Here is a 20,467-nt window from a genome sequence, read left to right as displayed (position 1 = left end):
TTTATAAACATTTATAATGCAGTTAATCACTCACCAGCAAAACTCAAGCCCTTTTTTGGATGAAAGCTACACTCTTTGTTTAATAAAAAATGGTAAAAAAAAATCCATTTAACCCTTAAGATCTGAAATCTACACAAGTACCAAAAAAAATAATCCATGTTTGGGCTGCAGTTCTCTTAATTCTTACAGAACATAGCCCATGCTGTGCTAAATCAACCAGCTGGAAACCCCTATATGTACCAGGTACAAAATGGAATATTAAGTTATGCAATTCCCAGTTTGCTTGATTTTTTCTTTGTTACAGAAACTCAGATTTGGTAGTTTAATTGCCTTTTTAAGTTACAAGACAAAAGATGAAAATGCCTTAAAACGGAGTTAAAATACACACTAACATGGGACAGAACGGTTCCTTCAGAATTGTTACGCTTGATCATACTGTTTATTTCTTTAAATTTTTAAAATATATCTACAGATACTTATCTACTGCTCCGGCTGCATGTCCCATAAGTCAAAAATTACAACATAAACAGAGACAAAAGGCCTGCTCATAAAAATATCCGCCTCCACTCACATCCTCCTCAACAGCCTTAACAAAGGGGGGGGAAATTATGAGCTTTGCAGCATGCTCAGCAGTTAACAAATCAGGGATCTTGTAGACTAAGTGTGGGGAGCAGGTTCTAAACTCAAGGAACACCCTCTATCCCCAACAATCGAGAATGCCCTCCCAACAGCTCTGCTGCCTCACTTGTGGCAGTATACGATGAGGAAAGAGGGGTCTCAGGCAACCCGGTGCCATGCCATTTAGGGCTTCATAGGTTAGAACTCAATATCCTGAATTCTGTTCAGAAGCTTACTGGCAGCCAGTGAAGTTCACAGAGCCCAAGTCTAGCGCGCTCCCACTATGAACTCCACTTAAGTGGGCTACAGCATTCTGCATTAGCTTCAACTTCCAAAAGGTTCCAAAATAGAAAAGTTCCACATAAAAACATATTAAAGATTTGTTTAACATGAAACGTACAACGTTCTGCATATTAGAAAGCTAGCTTTAGAGTTGTTAATACAACTCTAGCAAAACTGGCATGTTTTCCATGGAGTTTATCGGGGGGGGGGGGCAGTATTTGTTTAAACTATTTCCTTACTACAATGGAAAAGTCAACTTCAGGAGCTTGTACATAAAAAATGTAAGGCAGCAGAAGTTGGTAGTGGTTTACAATTTTCTTTTTATGACGTATATCGTAAGTAACATCAACAATGAAAGTAAAATAATCCAAGGGCATCAAATTTTTTGATGGAACTTTGAACAACATGGAAACTAGCAATGTGAAACTGCAGAAAGCATCTCTGTCCACCAGAAATTGATATAGGAGCACCTGATCCTTGCCTTGCAAAATGGACACAGAAGTACCAATATTCTGACTCATACCTAAGACATGTATTTAATACCACCATAAAATGACCTTACTGTATAAAACTTCTTGATCGTTCTGATTAAAACATACTTCTGTCTGAATTTTTTAAACTGCTATGGTTATACAACTAACCACCACGTACTAACTGAAAGCAGAAAAATTCTCTCTTTATATAGTGTTTACTAGTTTTGCATTTGACAGCACTTTCTAGATAGCCACTTTTGAGGTTTCTCTATATTCAGTTTCTCCTCAGTTTGCAAGGGTTTCCGAACAGCAGCAAGGCAGACAGACTTTTTTTTAAAAATAGGAAACTAATCACAGGAACTATCATCTTCTTTTGAATCTGCATTTATTTTATTTTTTTTAATTGACTAAATTGCAAGCCCCATCTGTTCAGAAATTTTTAAGGCCCCCCCAACATCTTTGTATGTGAATCCTTCCCAGATATTTAAAAACAAAAAGAACAGCGTCCCTTTAAATGGAAAGCTCTTTTTCCTATAAGGAATCATGTTTACATAAACACGCTTCTAGAAATACGGTGGATTCTTTTATTTTACAAGAGCAAGGTTCATTTCTCATAAAGTCACTAAACAGTGCATAACAAACGACTTATTTTGCAAAATACGCAGGTATAATATTTTCTAGTAAATATCCAACAGTAAGTTTCTCTACCATAAAAGTTATTAATTCTTCACCAAACAATTTCATTTCATAGTTCAAGTATCTCAGTATTTTCTCCTGACTTTACCATGAAACTTCCTTTTCTGAACAGTCCATTTTTAAATTATCCAATAAAAAAAACCTCCGCTAATTTCATGCATTATAAATAAATCCATTGCCTCTCATTTTGTTAGGTCATTGAGTAATGAAATTATATATTTACAATCTTACATAAGCTGTTTCACAAATTCAGAAAACTTGCTGGATTCTTTTTTAAAAAAAGAGCATACCAGACATGACCATGTGTTTCTCCCCTCCCATTCTGCATGGTACGATTTAGCAATTCTAAAAGATTTATAAGACATGGAATGACTCCTACTCGAGAGAATATTTTTAGGCTCTAAAAATATAAAGGAGAGTGTTACTCCATGAAGAAACAGGTTCAAGTCTCAGTGGGATAAAAATAGGTACAGACTGCTGAGCCACCTAGCTCAGGTTTAAACCCAACACATCAGTCCACTTATGCAGCCTTAGCATTCCAGCCTACAATTAGGGGTTGAAGACACAAAATTTTCAAAAGCCCGTAAGAGACTTAGGAGCTTAAGTCCCATTTGCAAAGGTCTTGTCTACACATCAAAATGCCCCCAGTGTGGATTCAGTTATACCAAAATAAAATTGCTTATACCGGTATAGTTCACTCCTCTACGGAAAGATGAATAAGTGCTGTTAGCATAAGCCAATATAACTGCGTCCACACCTAGGGAGTACCACCACCACACACCTTATCGTTAACTGAAACGGGTTTATTGATAGAATTTCCAAATGTAGCTCAGACCTTAAGCACTTGTGAGAACAGCTGTGCAACTGACAAATTTTTCAGTCTGCAGACAATTCTGAAAAAAAATCAGGGAAAAGAATTAGATGTGGGTTGACCCAAAACAGATTTTTTTTCAAAATTTCTGGTGAATCAAAAAGCAAAATATATATATATATATAGAGAGAGAGAGAGTTGAATGAAATGCTTAATTTGACCTGAAATGTTTTGTTTTCATCTTTCTTTCCCTATTTTTTACTAAATAAAATAGGAGGTGATTTAGAAATGAGAGTCAAACATTTCAATTTGAAAATGTAAATATGAAATTTTTTTTAAGTGGTTTTCAACTAAAACAATTCACCAAAACAACACAAATTTGGGAAATGTTTCAGTTGACCTGAATCTGCATTTTTCGCCAAAAAAATTCAGTTTAAAAATTTCACCCAGCTCTACTTAGGAATCTAAATCCCACTGACTTTCAATGAGGGTCACACTCCTAAATCACATAGCACTTCTGAAAATTTTACCCATTGTCTTAAAAATCCGATTTTTGGAACAAGTTTCCTTGCGTTATACTAACATGAACTCTGATTATTAAAACTGACAAATTTGTAAAGTTCTAGATCACTTTCATGATGAATGCTGTTTACTTTCTGTAAGACACTCTGCTCTGGTTAATGAAAATAGACTAGTCAGTTTCACTAGTTTCTAATAATTTTCGACTTTCGGTTCTCCTGTACCAGCATAAGGCGAGGGTTGCAAACACTCACGGAATTTTTAAATCCAAACAGTTTTAATTTATTTTTTTCCCTAAGTCATGAAGGCATTTCTGCTATTAAGCTTTTGTTTTTAAGAAAAAAAGGTCCCTTTTAACAGGCAAATAAAGATAAAATAGGTGGAAGGGTAAATAAAACGCTTTTAACCTTTTCTGTGCAAGATTAAACAATTGGGTAAATTTGCTTCTCCAAACGTTTCCCCTTCCTGATTAATATGTCAAGAACATAACCGGTTCAGATCATGAGAGAATGTCACTTAGGTCTGTATTCAATTAGCCAGAAAAGTTGCCATCTGCCTTTTGCACAAAAGAAGGCTACGTGAGCCTTAAAAAAGATTTTCTAAATGTTGAGGGAGAAAATCAAGTGTTTGGGTTTCGTTTTTGTTTTTTATTTGAAACCAGCCCTCAATTGCCAAGATGTTGAGGGTCTTTATAAAAAAAAATACCAGAACCTAAGAAATCATTCATGATATCTCATTAATACGTCCCTACTAGGATGAGTTTAGTATAAGCTACAGCATTCCACTAGCCGAAAATATATTTGTCAGGTAATTTAGGCCCAAATTTCTAAACTTATTATTAGAAGTACAATAAAACCTCAGAGTTACGAACTGAACGGTCAACCACACACCTCATCTGGAACTGTAAGCACTCAATCAGGCAGCAACAAAAAACAAAAAAAAGCAAATACAGTACAATAGCATGTTAAACGTAAACAACTAAAAAAATAAAGGAAAAGTTTTAAAAAAGATTGGACAAGGTAAGGAAACTTTTTCTGCACTTGTTTCATTTAAATTAAGGGTTTCAGAGTAACAGCCATGTTAGTCTGTATTCGCAAAAAGAAAAGGAGTACTTGTGGCACCTTAGAGACTAACCAATTTATTTGAGCATGAGCTTTCGTGAGCTACAGCTCACTTCATCGGATGCATATCGTGGAAACTGCAGCAGACTTTATATACACACAGAGAATATGAAACAATACCTCCTCCCACCCCACTGTCCTGCTGGTAATAGCTTATCTAAAGTGATCATCAAGTTGGGCCATTTCCAGCACAAATCCAGGTTTTCTCACCCTCCACCCCCCCACACACAAATTCACTCTCCTGCTGGTAATAGCCCATCCAAAGTGACAACTCTCTACACAACGTGCATGATAATCAAGTTGGGCCATTTCCTGCACAAATCCAGGTTCTCTCACCCCTTCACCCCCCTCCAAAAAACACACACACAAACTCACTCTCCTGCTGGCAATAGCTCATCCAAAGTGACCACTCTCCCTACAATGTGCATGGTAATCAAGGTGGGCCATGTCCAGCACAAATCCAGGTTCTCTCACCCCCCCAGGGACACACACAAACTCACTCTCCTGCTGGCAATAGCTCATCCAAACTGACCACTCTCCAAGTTTAAATCCAAGTTAAACCAGAACGTCTTGGGTGGGGGGTAGGAAAAAACAAGGGGAAATAGGCTACCTCATTATGCAAGGTAGCCTATTTCCCCTTGTTTTTTCCTACCCCCCCCCCCCCAGACGTTCTGGTTTAACTTGGATTTAAACTTGGAGAGTGGTCAGTTTGGATGAGCTATTGCCAGCAGGAGAGTGAGTTTGTGTGTGTGTGTGTGTGTGTGTGTGTGTGTGTGTGTGTGTGTGTCCCCCTGGGGGGGTGTGAGAAAACCTGGATTTGTGCTGGACATGGCCCACCTTGATTACCATGCACATTGTAGGGAGAGTGGTCACTTTGGATGAGCTATTACCAGCAGGAGAGTGAGTTTGTGTGTGTGTTTTTTGGAGGGGGGTGAGGGGGTGAGAGAACCTGGATTTGTGCAGGAAATGGCCCAACTTGATTATCATGCACATTGTGTAGAGAGTTGTCACTTTGGATGGGCTATTACCAGCAGGAGAGTGAATTTGTGTGTGGGGGGGTGGAGGGTGAGAAAACCTGGATTTGTGCTGGAAATGGCCCAACTTGATGATCACTTTAGATAAGCTATTACCAGCAGGACAATGGGGCGGGAGGAGGTATTGTTTCATATTCTCTGTGTGTATATAAAGTCTGCTGCAGTTTCCACGATATGCATCCGATGAAGTGAGCTGTAGCTCACGAAAGCTCATGCTCAAATAAATTGGTTAGTCTCTAAGGTGCCACAAATACTCCTTTTCTTTTTATTTAAATTAAGATGGTTAAAAGCAGCATTTTTCTTCAGCATAGTAAAGTTTCAAAGCTGTATTAAGTCAATGTTCAGTTGTAAACTTTTGAAAGAACCACCATCACATTTTGTTCAGAGTTACAAACAACATCCATTCCCAAGAGGTTTGTAACTGAGGTTTTACTAAAAAAGAAAAGGAGGACTTGTGCCACCTTAGAGACTAACCAATTTATTTGAGCCTAAGCTTTCGTGAGCTACAGCTCACTTCATCGGATGCATACCGTGGAAAGTACAGAAGATCTTTTATACACACCAAGCATGAAAAAATACCTCCCCCCACCCCACTCTCCTGCTGGCAATAGCTTATCTAAAGTGATCAGTCTCCTTACAATGTGTATGATAATCAAGGTGGGCCATTTCCAGCACAAATCCAGGGTTTAACAAGAACGTCGGGGGCGGGGGTTAGGAAAAAACAAGGGGCAATAGGTTACCTTGCATAATGACTTAGCCACTCCCAGTCTCTATTCTAGCCTAAGTTAATTGTATCCAATTTGCAAATGAATTCCAATTCAACAGTTTCTTGCTGGAGTCTGGATCTGAAGTTTTTTTGTTGTAATATCACAATTTTCATGTCTGTAATCGCGTGACCAGAGAGATTGAAGTGTTCTCCGACTGGTTTATGAATGTTATAATTCTTGACATCTGATTTGTGTCCATTTATTCTTTTACGTAGAGACTGTCCAGTTTGACCAATGTACATGGCAGAGGGGCATTGCTGGCACATGATGGCATATATCACATTGGTGGATGTGCAGGTGAACGAGCCTCTGATAGTGTGTCTGATGTGATTAGGCCCTGTGATGGTGTCCCCTGAATAGATATGTGGGCACAGTTGGCAACGGACTTTGTTGCAAGGATAGGTTCCTGGGTTAGTGGTTCTGTGATGTGGTTGCTGGTGAGTATTTGCTTCAGGTTGGGGGGCTGTCTGTAGGCAAGGACTGGCCTGTCTCCCAGGATTTGTGAGTGTGTTGGGTCATCCTTCAAGAAAGGTTGTAGATCCTTAATAATGCGTTGGAGAGGTTTTAGTTGGGGGCTAAAGGTGACGGCTAGTGGAGTTCTGTTATTTTCTTTGTTGGACCTGTCCTGTAGTAGGTGACTTCTGGGAACTCCTCTGGCTCTATCAATCTGTTTCTTCACTTCCGCAGGTGGGTACTGTAGTTGTAAGAATGCTTGATAGAGATCTTGTAGGTGTTTGTCTCTGTCTGAGGGGTTGGAGCAAATGCGGTTGTATCGCAGAGCTTGGCTGTAGACGATGGATCGTGTGGTGTGGTCAGGGTGAAAGCTGGAGGCATGTAGGTAGGAATAGCGGTCAGTAGGTTTCCGGTATAGGGTGGTGTTTATGTGACCATCGCTTATTAGCACTGTAGTGTCCAGGAAGTGGATCTCTTGTGTGGACTGGACCAGGCTGAGGTTGATGGGGGGATGGAAATTGTTGAAATCATGACTGAATTCCTCAAGGGCTTCTTTTCCATGGGTCCAGATGATGAAGATGTCATCAATATAGCACAAGTAGAATCGGGGCGTTAGGAGACGAGAGCTGAGGAAGTGTTGTTCTAAGTCAGCCATAAAAATGTTGGCATACTGTGGGGCCATGCGGGTACCCATAGCAGTGCCGCTGATCTGAAGGTATACATTGTCCCCAAATGTAAAATAGTTATGGGTAAGGACAAAGTCACAAAGTTCAGCCACCAGGTTAGCCGTAACATTATCGGGGATAGTGTTCTTCACGGCTTGTAGTCCATCTTTGTGTGGAATGTTGGTGTAGAGGGCTTCTACATCCATAGTGGCCAGGATGGTGTTATCAGAAAGATCACCAATGGACTGTAGTTTCCTCAGGAAGTCAGTGGTGTCTCGAAGGTAGCTGGGAGTGCTGGTAGCGTAGGGCCTGAGGAGGGAGTCTACATAGCCAGACAATCCTGCTGTCAGGGTGCCAATGCCTGAGATGATGGGGCATCCAGGATTTCCAGGTTTATGGATCTTGGGTAGTAGATAGAATATCCCTGGTCGGGGTTCCAGGGGTGTGTCTGTGCGGATTTGATCTTGTGCTTTTTCAGGGAGTTTCTTGAGCAAATGCTGTCGTTTCTTTTGGTAACTCTCAGTGGGATCAGAAGGTAATGGCTTGTAGAAAGTGCTGTTGGAGAGCTGCCGAGCAGCCTCTTGTTCATATTCCGACCTATTCATGACGACGACAGCACCTCCTTTGTCAGCCTTTTTGATTATGATGTCAGAGTTGTTTCTGAGGCTGTGGATGGCATTGTGTTCCGCACGGCTGAGGTTATGGGGCAAGTGATGCTGCTTTTCCACAATTTCAGCCCGTGCACGTCAGCAGAAGCACTCTATGTAGAAGTCCAGTCTGCTGTTTCGACCTTCAGGAGGAGTCCAGCTAGAATCCTTCTTTTTGTAGTGTTGGTAGGGAGGTCTCTGTGGATTAGTATGTTGTTCAGAGGTACGTTGGAAATATTCCTTGAGTCGGAGACGTCGAAAATAGGATTCTAGGTCACCACAGAACTGTATCATGTTGGTGGGGGTGGAGGGGCAGAAGGAGAAGCCCCGAGATAGCCCAGCAGAAGCAGCTGTCCTGAGAGTATAGTTGGATAGGTTAACAATATTGCTGGGTGGGTTGAGGGAATCATTGCTGTGGCCCCTTGTGGCACGCAGTAGTTTAGAAAGTTTAGTGTCCTTTTTCTTTTGTAGAGAAGCAAAGTGTGTGTTGTAAATGGCTTGTCTAGTTTTAGTAAAGTCCAGCCATGAGGAAGTTTGTGTGGAAGGTTGGTTTTTTATGAGAGTATCCATTTTTGAGAGCTCATTCTTAATCTTTCCCTGTTTGCTGTAGAGGATGTTGATCAGGTGATTCCACAGTTTCTTTGAGAGCGTGTGGCACAAGCTGTCAACATAGTCTGTGTGGTATGTAGATTGTAATGGATTTTTTACCTTCAGTCCTTTTGGTACGATGTCCATCTGTTTGCATTTGGAAAGGAAGATGATGTCTGTCTGTATCTGTACAAGTTTTTTCATGCAGTTGATAGATTTCCACTCCATACGGCTAAATGCAGTGCCTTGCATAATGACAGGTTTCAGAGTAACAGCCGTGTTAGTCTGTATCCGCAAAAAGAAAAGGAGTACTTGTGGCACCTTAGAGACTAACCAATTTGCTGGTAATAGCTTATCTAAAGTGACCACTCTCCTTACAGTGTGTATGACAATCAAGGTGGGCCATTTCCAGCACAAATCCAGGGTTTAACAAGAACGTCGGGGGGGGGGGGAGGGGGGGGGGAGAGGAGGTTACTGTATTCTTTGTAATACACAGAACAGAGTGTGAGAGTCTTTGCCCCCTCTAGTGGTTTCCACAAGAAAGTAAAAGTCTACTACAGCTGCCAACTGAAGGAGTTGTTCATTAGAATCATACTTTTAGCACTTTAAGTCCAGATTCAGGCCACCTAACTACAAATGTTACATTTATAGATCGTTTTTGCATTTCATAATTCTCCTGAAGTATTTTCAAATCTCACAGCATTGTTCTAATGCAGTGGTTCTCAACCAGGGTACCCCTGAGGGTATGCAGAGGTCTTCCAGGGGGTACTCAACTCATCTAGATTAGTGTTTCTCAACCTGGGGGTGTCACAGGACAGGTTTAGGGGGGCCACAAGTGCAGGGCCAGCACTAGGGGGCAGCAAGCAAGGCAACTGCTCAGTGCCCCACGAAGCTAAGTTATATTATTCAGCCCCCTGCCTGGGGTTTGGGCTTTAGACAAAAAAACAGGCTGAATCACACTGAAATGTAAATAGAATATTTTTATTCCAATCGTCTTATTTTTTTAACTATACGGTAAAAATGACAAAAAGTAAGCAACCAATTTTTCAGTAATAGTGTGCTGTGATACTTTTTTGTATTTTTATGTCTGATTTTGTAAGCAAGTAATTTTTAAGTGAGGTGGGGTACATGAGACAAATCAGATTCAGAGGGGTACAATAGTCTGGAAAGGTTGAGACCTGTTCTAATGTATGAGAACGTAAAAATGAAATTGACTATACAGGCCATTCCTAAGCTGAGCAAAGAGCAGCGTGAACAAGAGGTCGTGAAAAATAAAGAGATTGTAAGAATTCTTACCAGTTAGTGTGGTGGTAATGCAGGAAATGAAATTTAAAATTATTTTTATTTTGACAGTTCCTCTTAAATGAAAAAAGGTCAGAAATCATAAATTTAAATGCTGTTTTCCATCAGCTACAATAAATATTTTAAAAACCACTTTGATATTATGTAGCACATAAACATCAGCAAGGAGAGAGGATTTGTAGCCCATGATCAGCAGCAAAATGAGCAGGATGAGGGGAAAGCAGACAGATACACTACAGCATCAAAGTAAACACACCACTGAGCCTTCCACTTGCTTTCTGTGCTACCCTGCAATCCACTCCCTGACCTTCAAAACATTTCGGGCTTTATTCATGCTTCCGTGCTGCTTTACAATAATATTTTACTTTGACGAAGCCTCCCTTAAGGATTCATGCATTTAAAAAATGAAGCCGTAAAATCCAAAACTTTCAAGCCAATGCCATTTTTGGCGTTACTAGCTACAGATGCTTATTACCCTGAGAGAAAGAATTCCCAGTATACAGTTTACTTTGAGAATTTATCCCAGTAACATGAAACCCTTGAGAAAAAGATTTAATTAATTGCTCCATCTTTGTGAGGCTCTAAGTTGAAGAAAAGCCATATCAAGTTATACAGTCTCTCCCGTCAGCTCGGCCACTGCAGGATTGGGCCCTACACTGTATTCTCCCAGTACTTTGCTACTTGGAACATACAAAAAGAGACTGGGCAAAGCTGCTACTGCTGTGTTTCTAAGCATGACATGCAAATATACAACTGTCATCCAAGTATATAACACCATGATAACCCACAACCTTCCTGAGACCCTACGTCTTGCTCTCTAATCTCATAAGAGCATCTCTCCCCACAACCTGATTTCATGCACAGTGGAGCACTCCTTGCACTACTCAACCTGATATAAGGGACTTGCTGAGCAAAGACTAGCCCTCTTGCTACAGAAATGAAGACTTCACTGTGATCTTTCCCCATCCCTCCAAGCAACCAAGAAACACTTTGGAGTGCAGTGTTGAAAGAAAATTTCTGAACACTATGATCAAGAGATGACTTACCATGCCTATAGTTATATGAGACACAAAGATAAGAAGTACTACAGTACTGCATTCTAATTTAAAAGTGAACCATAATGAGGGAGTTCTTTCACATCCCCAAGTCTCCTCTTGCTCTAAATGCAACTCCCTCTCTATCTCCTTAGCAAAAAGCCAAGAAATCCTTAAAATAAAAAACTAGGAGGCACTTTTCCTTACAGTGCATGAACAATGGTCATTTATTACAGTGACTAAAGCTACTGCATTATTTAAAACTGGAGCAAGTCTTCTCTCAGCTTTGGCTACTAATGCAATTTTTTAAAAATTTTCGCTACTTAAACAAATTATTTACAACATGCACTTTACAATGTCACAGGTCATCTTGAAATCGGAGCAAGATTTTAGCACTCTCGCTAATGGTGATGCCACCTTTTCTGATAACCATTACCTTATTTCTGGCTTAAGGCACTGAGTTTCTCCCTACCCCGTATCAAGGTTGTTTTTTGTGCAGAAATATTTGTTAAGATAATTCCACCTGTCTGAATTTAAGTTGTAACCCATAACAAAAGTCTTCAAACTCACTACAAATGGGAGAAAAGGGATCATATATTTTAAAGGATAGAAGGGACCACTGTAATCATTTAATGTGACCTCCCACCTAACAGGCCATAAATTTCACCCTGTAATTTCTGCATCATGCCTAATAACTTTTGGCTGAACCACGGCATCTCTTTTACAGAGAGAGACCCAATCCTGATGTAAAGATTTCCAGTGATAGAGAATGTACCACCTTCTTTCATAGATTGTTCCAGTGGCTAATTACCCTTGCTGTTAAAAGTTTCCCAGATCACAAGTTCATGCTTAAAAAAAAACCTGTTAATCACCGAGTTAGAGCTATAAAGGTTGATGCTTTCAAAAAAATCTAATGTCAGCTATAGATTAAAATGTATTTCACTGTGGCCATGTCAGTGTCACTCACTTAAAGGCCAAAAACAAGCAGACACCTGCCCAGACCTGTGGCAGAGTTAGCTCCATGAACAATTATTTTCATGGATTTGTTCTATATGCATGCTACTGTACACTCCCAGCCTTTCCTAGGTATAAAATATGCAACAGAAGTATCTATCTGACCAAAGGGTTGTGATCTCAGGGAAAGTTAATGTATTAAATCAACCACCTTTCAAGTACTGACAAAATAATTAACAATTAGGAATACATGGCACATGGACTAATCTGAGAACCACAATTCTCTGCTGCATACTGATTATGTATTAAAACTTTCCTCTGCTCATTAATGTTTTTGGCATCAAGACAACTCTTAACTGTGAAGTAATTTCAGATCCAATAGCCAAACACAGGATCATATACTTGAAAAAGAAAAGTCAAGCTGTTTTTATCTTTGTTAAGACTATGCTACAGGACTTGTTTACAGATTTACTTGTCGTCCAAGGGGAAAATATGTTTAATAGCGTGTGATGGGGCCATTAACAATAATTGTCCTACAGCAGTAGCACTAATTGCCTAGGGAAAACATAAATCATTAAGCAAATCCATTCTCCTATTTTGTGATCATCTCCACATCTGTCACATCAGAACCATTTGCACAGAGAGTTCAATATGCCTTCTTCCTGTGGAAGCCTTGATCATACTCCAGCACTTAAAATGAAACATGTCTTATCCAGCTTCGGGCTTGACCCACTGTGCTCAGAGATTAGGCCGAATAAAAATGTAAGGATTTTTCAAGTCAAACGGGACAACTCCCATGAAGAAATAATTTGCAAAAGAGTAACAACGCCCAACTGCATGTGAAACATCAGAGGACCAGCAGTTCACTGAACTTGCTAGGAGTTGGTGCCCACTCCTCTGTTGGCTCTCCAAGGCAAGCACTTCCAATTAGCCTCCAGCAACCCATGGATGTTACTTTAGATCTGAACTTGCACAGGTTTAGGAACCATCTGCACGTGGAAGATGCTGCAAGGGCCACAGAGCAGAGTTAGTAGGAAGCTGAAGGTATTTTCGAAAGGGGAAAGGCAATAAACTGACAGAACGCGGCGGCTGAAAAAAACATTTAAAAAAAAACTTCTAAATCAGGGGGCTCGGCACAAGACTGGGCTCGGGTGTAAATACCTCCAAAAGCCAGTGTGAGATCAGCCCTTCCTTTGCTGACAAACCGAAGAGGAGACTGACACTGCCTTTCTAACAGATGTCAGCATCTGGAACGGCACAGGCGCCTCAGCTCACAAAACAGGGCTAAGAAGCGCGTAAAGCGCTACGTAAAAAGGGATCTTAAAATGGTCACAAACACTGTCACTGTTTCCTCCTTCCCACAACGAGCCCGAAGGCATGCCGCAGTAACCAGCTCCTGACCTGGGTGCCTCAGTACCCGTGTGCATAAAGGGCAAGCACAGTTTTAGCAATTTAAAGGCTGATCTCCTTCCCATGCTGCAGTCCAGCTACTTCAAATGTTCTCTGCAGGCAGCTCGCTCATGTCCACCGAGTACAAAACAGATGTAAGCCATAAACACGCAAGGGCTTTGATTCCTGATTTTCAGAGGGGCTGAGCACCCACCATACTGGAGTTGATAAGCAGCCCAATTCAAGCCATCGCTTTCTAAGACAAGAGAAGCCATAGTTTATAAATAAATGTTTTTTACCATCATGCAAGAATACGTTGGTCTTTAATTCTCCAGTGTGGAAGGGCAGAGGCAGGACAAGACTCATAGTGGTTTCAGGGTGCACACATGGGCATGCAAGACACTATTCAAATTCCTCATCTCTAGCTCACAAAGTTTTCCTAGATTCCAATGACAGAAGAGACCATTGTGAGAGACCATCTAGTCTGACTGCCTGCGTGGCACAGGCCAGAGAACTGCCCTACAATAATTCCTAAGAGCAGAACTTTTAGAAAAACACCCAGTTTTGATTTAAAAGTGGTCAGTGAGCGAATCCACCACAACCCTTGTATATTGTTCCAATGGTTAGTTATCCTCATTGTCAAAACGTTCACCTTATTTCCAGTCTGATTTTGTCTAGTTTTCAACTACCAGTCATTGGATTTTGCTATACCTTTCTCTGCTAGACAGAAGAGCCTATGATTGAATATTTGTTCCTCACGTAGATACTCTCAGACTGTGATCAAGTCACCCCTTAAGCTTTGCTTCGTTAAGCTAAATAGATTGAGTTCCTTGAATCTCACTATAAAGCATGGTTTCTAATCCTTTAATCATTCTAATGGCTCTTCTCTGAACCCTCTTCAGTTTATCAACTTCCTTCTTGAATTGAGGTCACCAGAACTGAACACACTATCCCAGCAGCGGTCGCAGGAGTGCCAAGTGGAGAGGTAAAATAACTTCTGCTCCTACTCAAGATTCCTCTGGTAAGCATCCAAGGACTGCATCCAATCCTTGGCAGTACAGAGGCCAGGTCAGACCCTGCTTGGTAGCCTAGCATTTAAAGCTCCTCACTCTCATATTGGTTGTTCAAAGTCAGAGGAAATGCTGTAGCCAGGGAAAGGATTAAGGACAGGAATGGGCATAAGGACAGGTTCAGGACTTTCAGCTCACCTGGCTAGATTTTAGCATGCCCAAGGTCTGTAGCTTAGTTTAAAGAGATGCCATGTGCCCTGTGCAGGTCCTATTCTCACTACTCGCTGGGGGTACTGTGGAAGTAGAGATGCCAGGTTACATGTCAAATTTAGGGAAAGGCACAGCAACAGAAAATAAAAAAGATACCTACAGAAGCAGACTGGTATCTAGTGCCCCACAGAGATGTCAGGATACAGTAAACGGTTTAAATCAGAGCCCTGAAAGCCTCCCCTTGTAGCAAGAAGTTATCAATGACCAATTATGCTTTGTGTTGGTGGAGAGGGGAAAGTGATGGTGAGATCAAGGAACAAAAATGTTGTGCCAGAACCTGTTTGGATGAAAGATCCCTGCAAGAATGGAAGGAGCGTGTGGAATTTTCCTTTTGTTTACAGACATACAGAGATCACTTAAACAGTACCAGTTGGCCTCTGGAGATGCTAGCTCCCTGTGTGGTGAAGAACGGGTTGTGCCCATGTGCGTAGTAGAACAGCTCTTGGGAGACACCTGCTGCCCATGCAGGGAATTCAGAATATTTATAAAAAGAGTTCATTATGTCAACCAATATGTGCTGAAGTCTTGGATCACACTCAAGAGAATCAAACTGAGTAGTTTTCAGATGACGAATAGGACAATTTGTGATCAAGACTATCAAGTGACTAGTGATTTGTGGTAACCCCATTTTTGGGCACCCAGCTTTAGGCACTTCTAAGAGGCCTGCTTTTCAGAGAGTGTGAATTCATTCTTCTTTGACTGACTGACATTCTGTAAACAAAGGTCTTAAATGGTAAACTCCTAAAATTAAAACAAACACATAATTAAACCTGACAACATACTGCATGTCTACTCACCCTCTTCTTATCTATTCAGAATGCCACTGCTAAACTCCTCTTGGCTCACTGCTCTGAGTACATCATCCCTTCTTTTTAAGTCCCTGCACTGGCTCTCCCTAATCCACTGCATCAACACAAACCTCCAGTCTTTTCTGACAAAGCCCTCCACATTTTAGCCCCACCAGCTTATTGCAAGGTCAATTCCGGCCTTTGCTCCATCAATGAAACCAGCCTCCATTGCCCAATTCTCTGATAAGCACTTCTACGTTTTCACCCACATCGCCCCTTACAAGCGGTGAACGCTCCCAGTCAAAATCCAGAAAGCTATCACCTTGTTCTCCTCCAAGTCCCTCCTCAAAATTCACTTCTTCCATAGAGTGTTTGGGTAAACAGCAACCTGACTGCAAGGCAGAGGAAAGCTGCAATCATTCTACTGACCAGCTAAGAGTTGTGTGTGTCCTGTTATATTTGTTATCGTGTCTCCCAGACCCTACCCCAGCTTCCTTGTTTGTCTCCTCCACCTGCTATGTCTTTGTCTTAAAGCCGGTCCACTCTTTCGGGCATGGCCTGACATTTGTGATAGGTTTGAACAGCCTCTAGCACAATGGGGCCCAACCTGGTTATGGCCTTTTCCACACTGCAGTAAGTGTTAAATAATGATGCAGCAGGTATTTTGCCTTCTGCCTGAAATAGCCAATAAAGAAATAATACTTCACACAATAATATTTTTCACCTCCGCTTCTCACAGGACTTTATGAAAGCAAATATAATTACCCCATTTTACAAACAGGGCGCACGCACCAAGACAGCCAAGGCCACACTTATAAGTCAATGGCAGTGCAGGAAGTAGAACCCAGATGACCTCCAAGTCCTTTTAGCCACTAGAAGATAATGCTGTCATTCACACCAAGGCCTCCAATACTAACCAACGGTCTGGACAATAACTCTCTTGAAGTGTCCATGCTGAAGCAGTGATGTTTAAGGAGTCTTTTTACTGAAATACTTGCTGTTAATGAGATGATGGGGTTGCTGTTCAGAAAGCAGGCGTGGCCCTCTCCCCTTAGGACTGGCCACACTGCCTCTAACAGACTGAGTGAATGAACTAGAGTGGAATTGGGAACTTTACTGTACCCAGGCCTCTGGGGGGAGGGGGAGTCTATCTACACAGCCAGGCAACTCAGACTCACAGGGCTTGGGCTGCGGGGCTGTTTCACTGCTATATAGAATTCTGGGCTTGGGCCCAAGCTCTGGGATCCTCCCGCCTTGCAGGAACCTAGAGCCCAGGTTCCAGCCTGAGCCCAGATGTCTACACAACAGTGACACAGCCTGAAGCCCGTGAGCCTAAGTCAGCTAGCACACGCCAGCCACGGGCACCTAGATGATGTGTAGACATACTCTGGCAGCATATCACCAAGCCAGCCCATGTGCTATTTGTATCATTTGAAGCAAATGCTTATCCCCCTTACGCAAACCTCTATTCTTGCCTGCATTTTTGCCACTAATTTCCCAGGAAGTACCTGCGAACTGCCCAGTGAAGACTTTTAAATACCTAGGACATCCACCCGGAAAGCAGATCTTTGCGCTAACATGTGAAGGCTACAAAGTCACAGAGCCGGGGCATCTAACAGCGATTTAGCTTCTTCTGGTTTCATATCAACGCGTGTGAAATCACAGATAACGTTTCTTGTGAACGTACACTGCATGTGGTTGCAATATATCTTTCAGAACCATATTGTCTCTTACACTTAAAATCTCAAAACCCCATTATATGGAGATAGGCCAGACAGTATGAGTTATACAATATTCATAGCCTTTTTCAGACAATACAAATCATGTGTATTTGTATGTTCCTGGAATCACAGGGGGAGTAGAGCAAAATCCCAAGGCTGGCTTTGAAGTCTGACCACCTGTCAGATAAAAGAAAGGACTGATTTACCTGTTTTCAAGATGCTGGGAGTCAAAGCAAGTCTTTGTTATAAGACACTGAGTATAAACAGACTCAGGGTCTTCTGTTTGACTCAGCAAATGGATAGGACTTTTGGTCCTGGGGGGCCCCCCCCCCAACTCTTACTGAAGTGTAGGAAGGCCTTTGGCCTACCAGGACCCCATAGGGCTGATCAGCAACTATTGAGTATGCTTAGTAAGCATGTAAATCCCTGCATTGTTTTTTAGAGGTTTTCCCTGTGATGCTTTTGCCCTAAGAATCAATGTAATCTGCTTTGTGAAGGCTGGGTGGTAGCTTGCGTAGCCCCCACAAAAAGAGTAAAATACAGCTGCTGGACCCCAGTCTGACCTGTTGGGGAAATCACAGTGAGACACAGAGAGACTAAGTCTAACCTCCACCCCGATCTGAATGTAGAGGGACACCGGTCTCTGCCTGAAAGGGGTGACTGCTAGGACACCTGAAACCTTAAGAGGGTGCCCACGAGGAGGTTAAGGGTGGGGTGTGTTAAAGGGGTGGATAACCCTGAAATGGCGTTCCTCCACGAAGTGCTTCTTCTACAGCCACATGGGAGACCCTTAATTAAAGTTCTGACTTCCCAGGAGTTGATTCTTTAGTGCTTGGAGCAAAGCAGAGACAACAACACGCTCAGCTCTGGGGACAGCAAGTGTTCTCCGTTGCTGCTGCAAAGATGACTACTACCCATAGAGAAGCAGCTCTCCTCAGGCAGAAAAACAGCTGTGCCAATGTGGAAGTGTGGGTAAGTAAACAGAGAGTCCCAAAAAGCACCAGAGATAGGTTGCCCTGGAAGGGAAGCGACGGAAGTACTTCCATGCAAAGGCTGACATGAAAAGCTTTTTATTCATTTATTTAGATACTTTCACTATTGGGAAATTAGCTCACCTCACAACTGTGCCTAGGATGGCGATGCTACCAGCAAGCTTAGTAACTGGGCAATCATCCTCTCTCTGGTTTACTCATTAATAAGCAAAGATTGTTTTCACTCACTATCCCCAACACCTTATTCTATTAGTGTGAGCGTTAGGTTTAAAAAAAGACAAGGGAATACAAGGGTTTATGGCAAAGCACAGGACTGGGAGCAGCAGAGTCAGCTCTTTCATAGACTTGTTGTATGATCTTGGGCAAGTCACATCACCCCTTGTGCCTCAGCTTCCTCCACTGTAAAATTAGGTTGACGCCTACCTAACTCACAGGGTTCTAGTCTAAATTCATTAAGTACTTTGAGATCGCCAGACAAAAGGCATCATAGAAGAGCAAAGTATTAGTAATACAATTTTACTTACCCAGAATTATCCCATGTGTTGTGCAGACTGCAGACCCACTCTCTAGACTTGGGCATGCAAAGGTGGGATTTAGGGGCCTAGAAGGGGATACCAGTACCAATATACAAGAATGACAGTCCAAGTCTGAAACTTGGCCTCCCATGTCAATATATGAATGAAAATTTCAAGTCAAGTTTCCATCTTCCCAAGTTGATAAATAAAGACACATGCCTATGGCATTGTAAAGTGCTACCCACAGAATCGGTGAGAGAGTGATTTGACATTAGGAGAAGACGGCCAAAAAATATTTGCTCCTTCTAATTTCAGAAGATGAAAGACTTACTTGAAAGTACATGTCCCATTTTGGCATTACAGCCTGCATAACTAAAAGGTGGTTTTCAAATGTAGGGGCTATTTTTAACAAAGTCTGATTTTCAAAACAATCTCCTACCTTCAGAGTTAGTTCTAGAGAAGCAACTGCTTCCAACAACATTTTAGGCAGTCATCAGGCAGACACATTTGTTTTGGAAGGGTCATCTCAAGGGTGTCTAGTAAGAGACTGTATATTCGACTTTTAATTAACTTATCTTGCAAATGGAATGAGGAATTCAAGTTTTCCAACTTCATCTCACTCTGTTCAGGCAATTGGGCCATATGTCTGGAGACCTCCTAAATAGCTCATTAAGTTGTCTGCTGAATATTTATTTAGGAAGTCTACTGCTATAAATGACTGCGGTTTCTTTAAAAAAAAAAAAAAAGAAGTTACTTTATCCAATATGTACTGAGCAAAACTGCTGTTCAAGTGTTACCCACCCATGATTTGATAAAACCAGACACATTCCCTAAATCTGTAACTAGACTTCACTTGCTTAACTCTACTTGGCAACTCGCTGTGGAAAATTTCAATACGAATTTAATTAAAGACACAGAAGTTTTACATGCTAGAGCGTCTCAGAAACTTACTGTAATCCACTATTTCCTTGTACAAAACGAACCAGAGGCTACATACGTGAAATCCAATGTTTCCTATAAAGTGCCCAAGAGTTGGTACCAGCTCAGAGGGTCAATTTTTATTTTCTTCATACTTCGCATATTAGATTGAAGCCAATTTCTCCTTAAAACATGAACAGACACTGCAACTATCATCTCCAGTGTGTGGAGGGTAATCAAAAGTCAGCTCAGTCAAAGCCACTTAGAGGAAATACAAAATACTACATCAGTCAAAGGTTTTGACTAAAAAGATGTGTTCAAAGTATACATTCTGCCCCAAAATGTCATTGCCCACGTGTAGATTCACCATAACAGGGCACTGTGCAGTTTCAGATTACTTCTCACAAGGGACCACACCATGACTCACAATGCAAGATTGCACGACTCTTTTTCCTTCTATTTATATCTCATCCCAGTACATACCAATACATCCACTGGTCCATGAAATGCACAGGAGACGGGTTCTACTACTGACCTAGATTTCATTCTCCCTCTATTCTATCCATTTACAGCTTCCATTTAGTTAGCAACTGATTCAGTTAGTGAGATGGATGAAGCACACATGCTTTCAAAAAAAAAAAAAAATCTCCCAGACAAGTCATATTGAAGGACTGATGCAGTTAGAAATTGTACCTGAACAGAATGAACCCAAGTGACTCAACCGCAGCCCGCCTCACATCATCATTGACATCACTCACCTAATTAAGGAGGAAACAAGATGTTAAGAGAATGGTTCAAACCCCCAACCTTTCGCGTCAGTGCTCATGCATTTGATTTGATCTGGGATATAGGCCTGGGATTACAGAGATAGAAAAATGAACAGTTACATTCAGCGAGGTA

At 41.5% G+C, this 20,467-nt stretch overlaps 1 protein-coding gene across 1 annotated transcript in view; it reads right to left on the bottom strand.

Annotated features, from left to right (window-relative positions):
• Positions 1–20,467, bottom strand: part of PSMD1 (proteasome 26S subunit, non-ATPase 1) — a 125,882-nt gene that overhangs the window by 82,896 nt on the left and 22,519 nt on the right. Inside the window, exon 16 of the mRNA XM_048864644.2 lies at positions 20,261–20,325. Within this exon, the coding sequence (XP_048720601.1) occupies positions 20,261–20,325 (65 nt within the window). The remainder of the gene's footprint in view (positions 1–20,260; positions 20,326–20,467) is intronic.

The sequence above is a fragment of the Caretta caretta genome, chromosome 9, assembly GCF_965140235.1.
Source record: "Caretta caretta isolate rCarCar2 chromosome 9, rCarCar1.hap1, whole genome shotgun sequence".
Taxonomy (NCBI): Eukaryota; Metazoa; Chordata; order Testudines; family Cheloniidae; genus Caretta; species Caretta caretta.
Note: the sequence above shows the minus strand (reverse complement) of the source record. Positions and strands in the feature narration are given on the sequence as shown.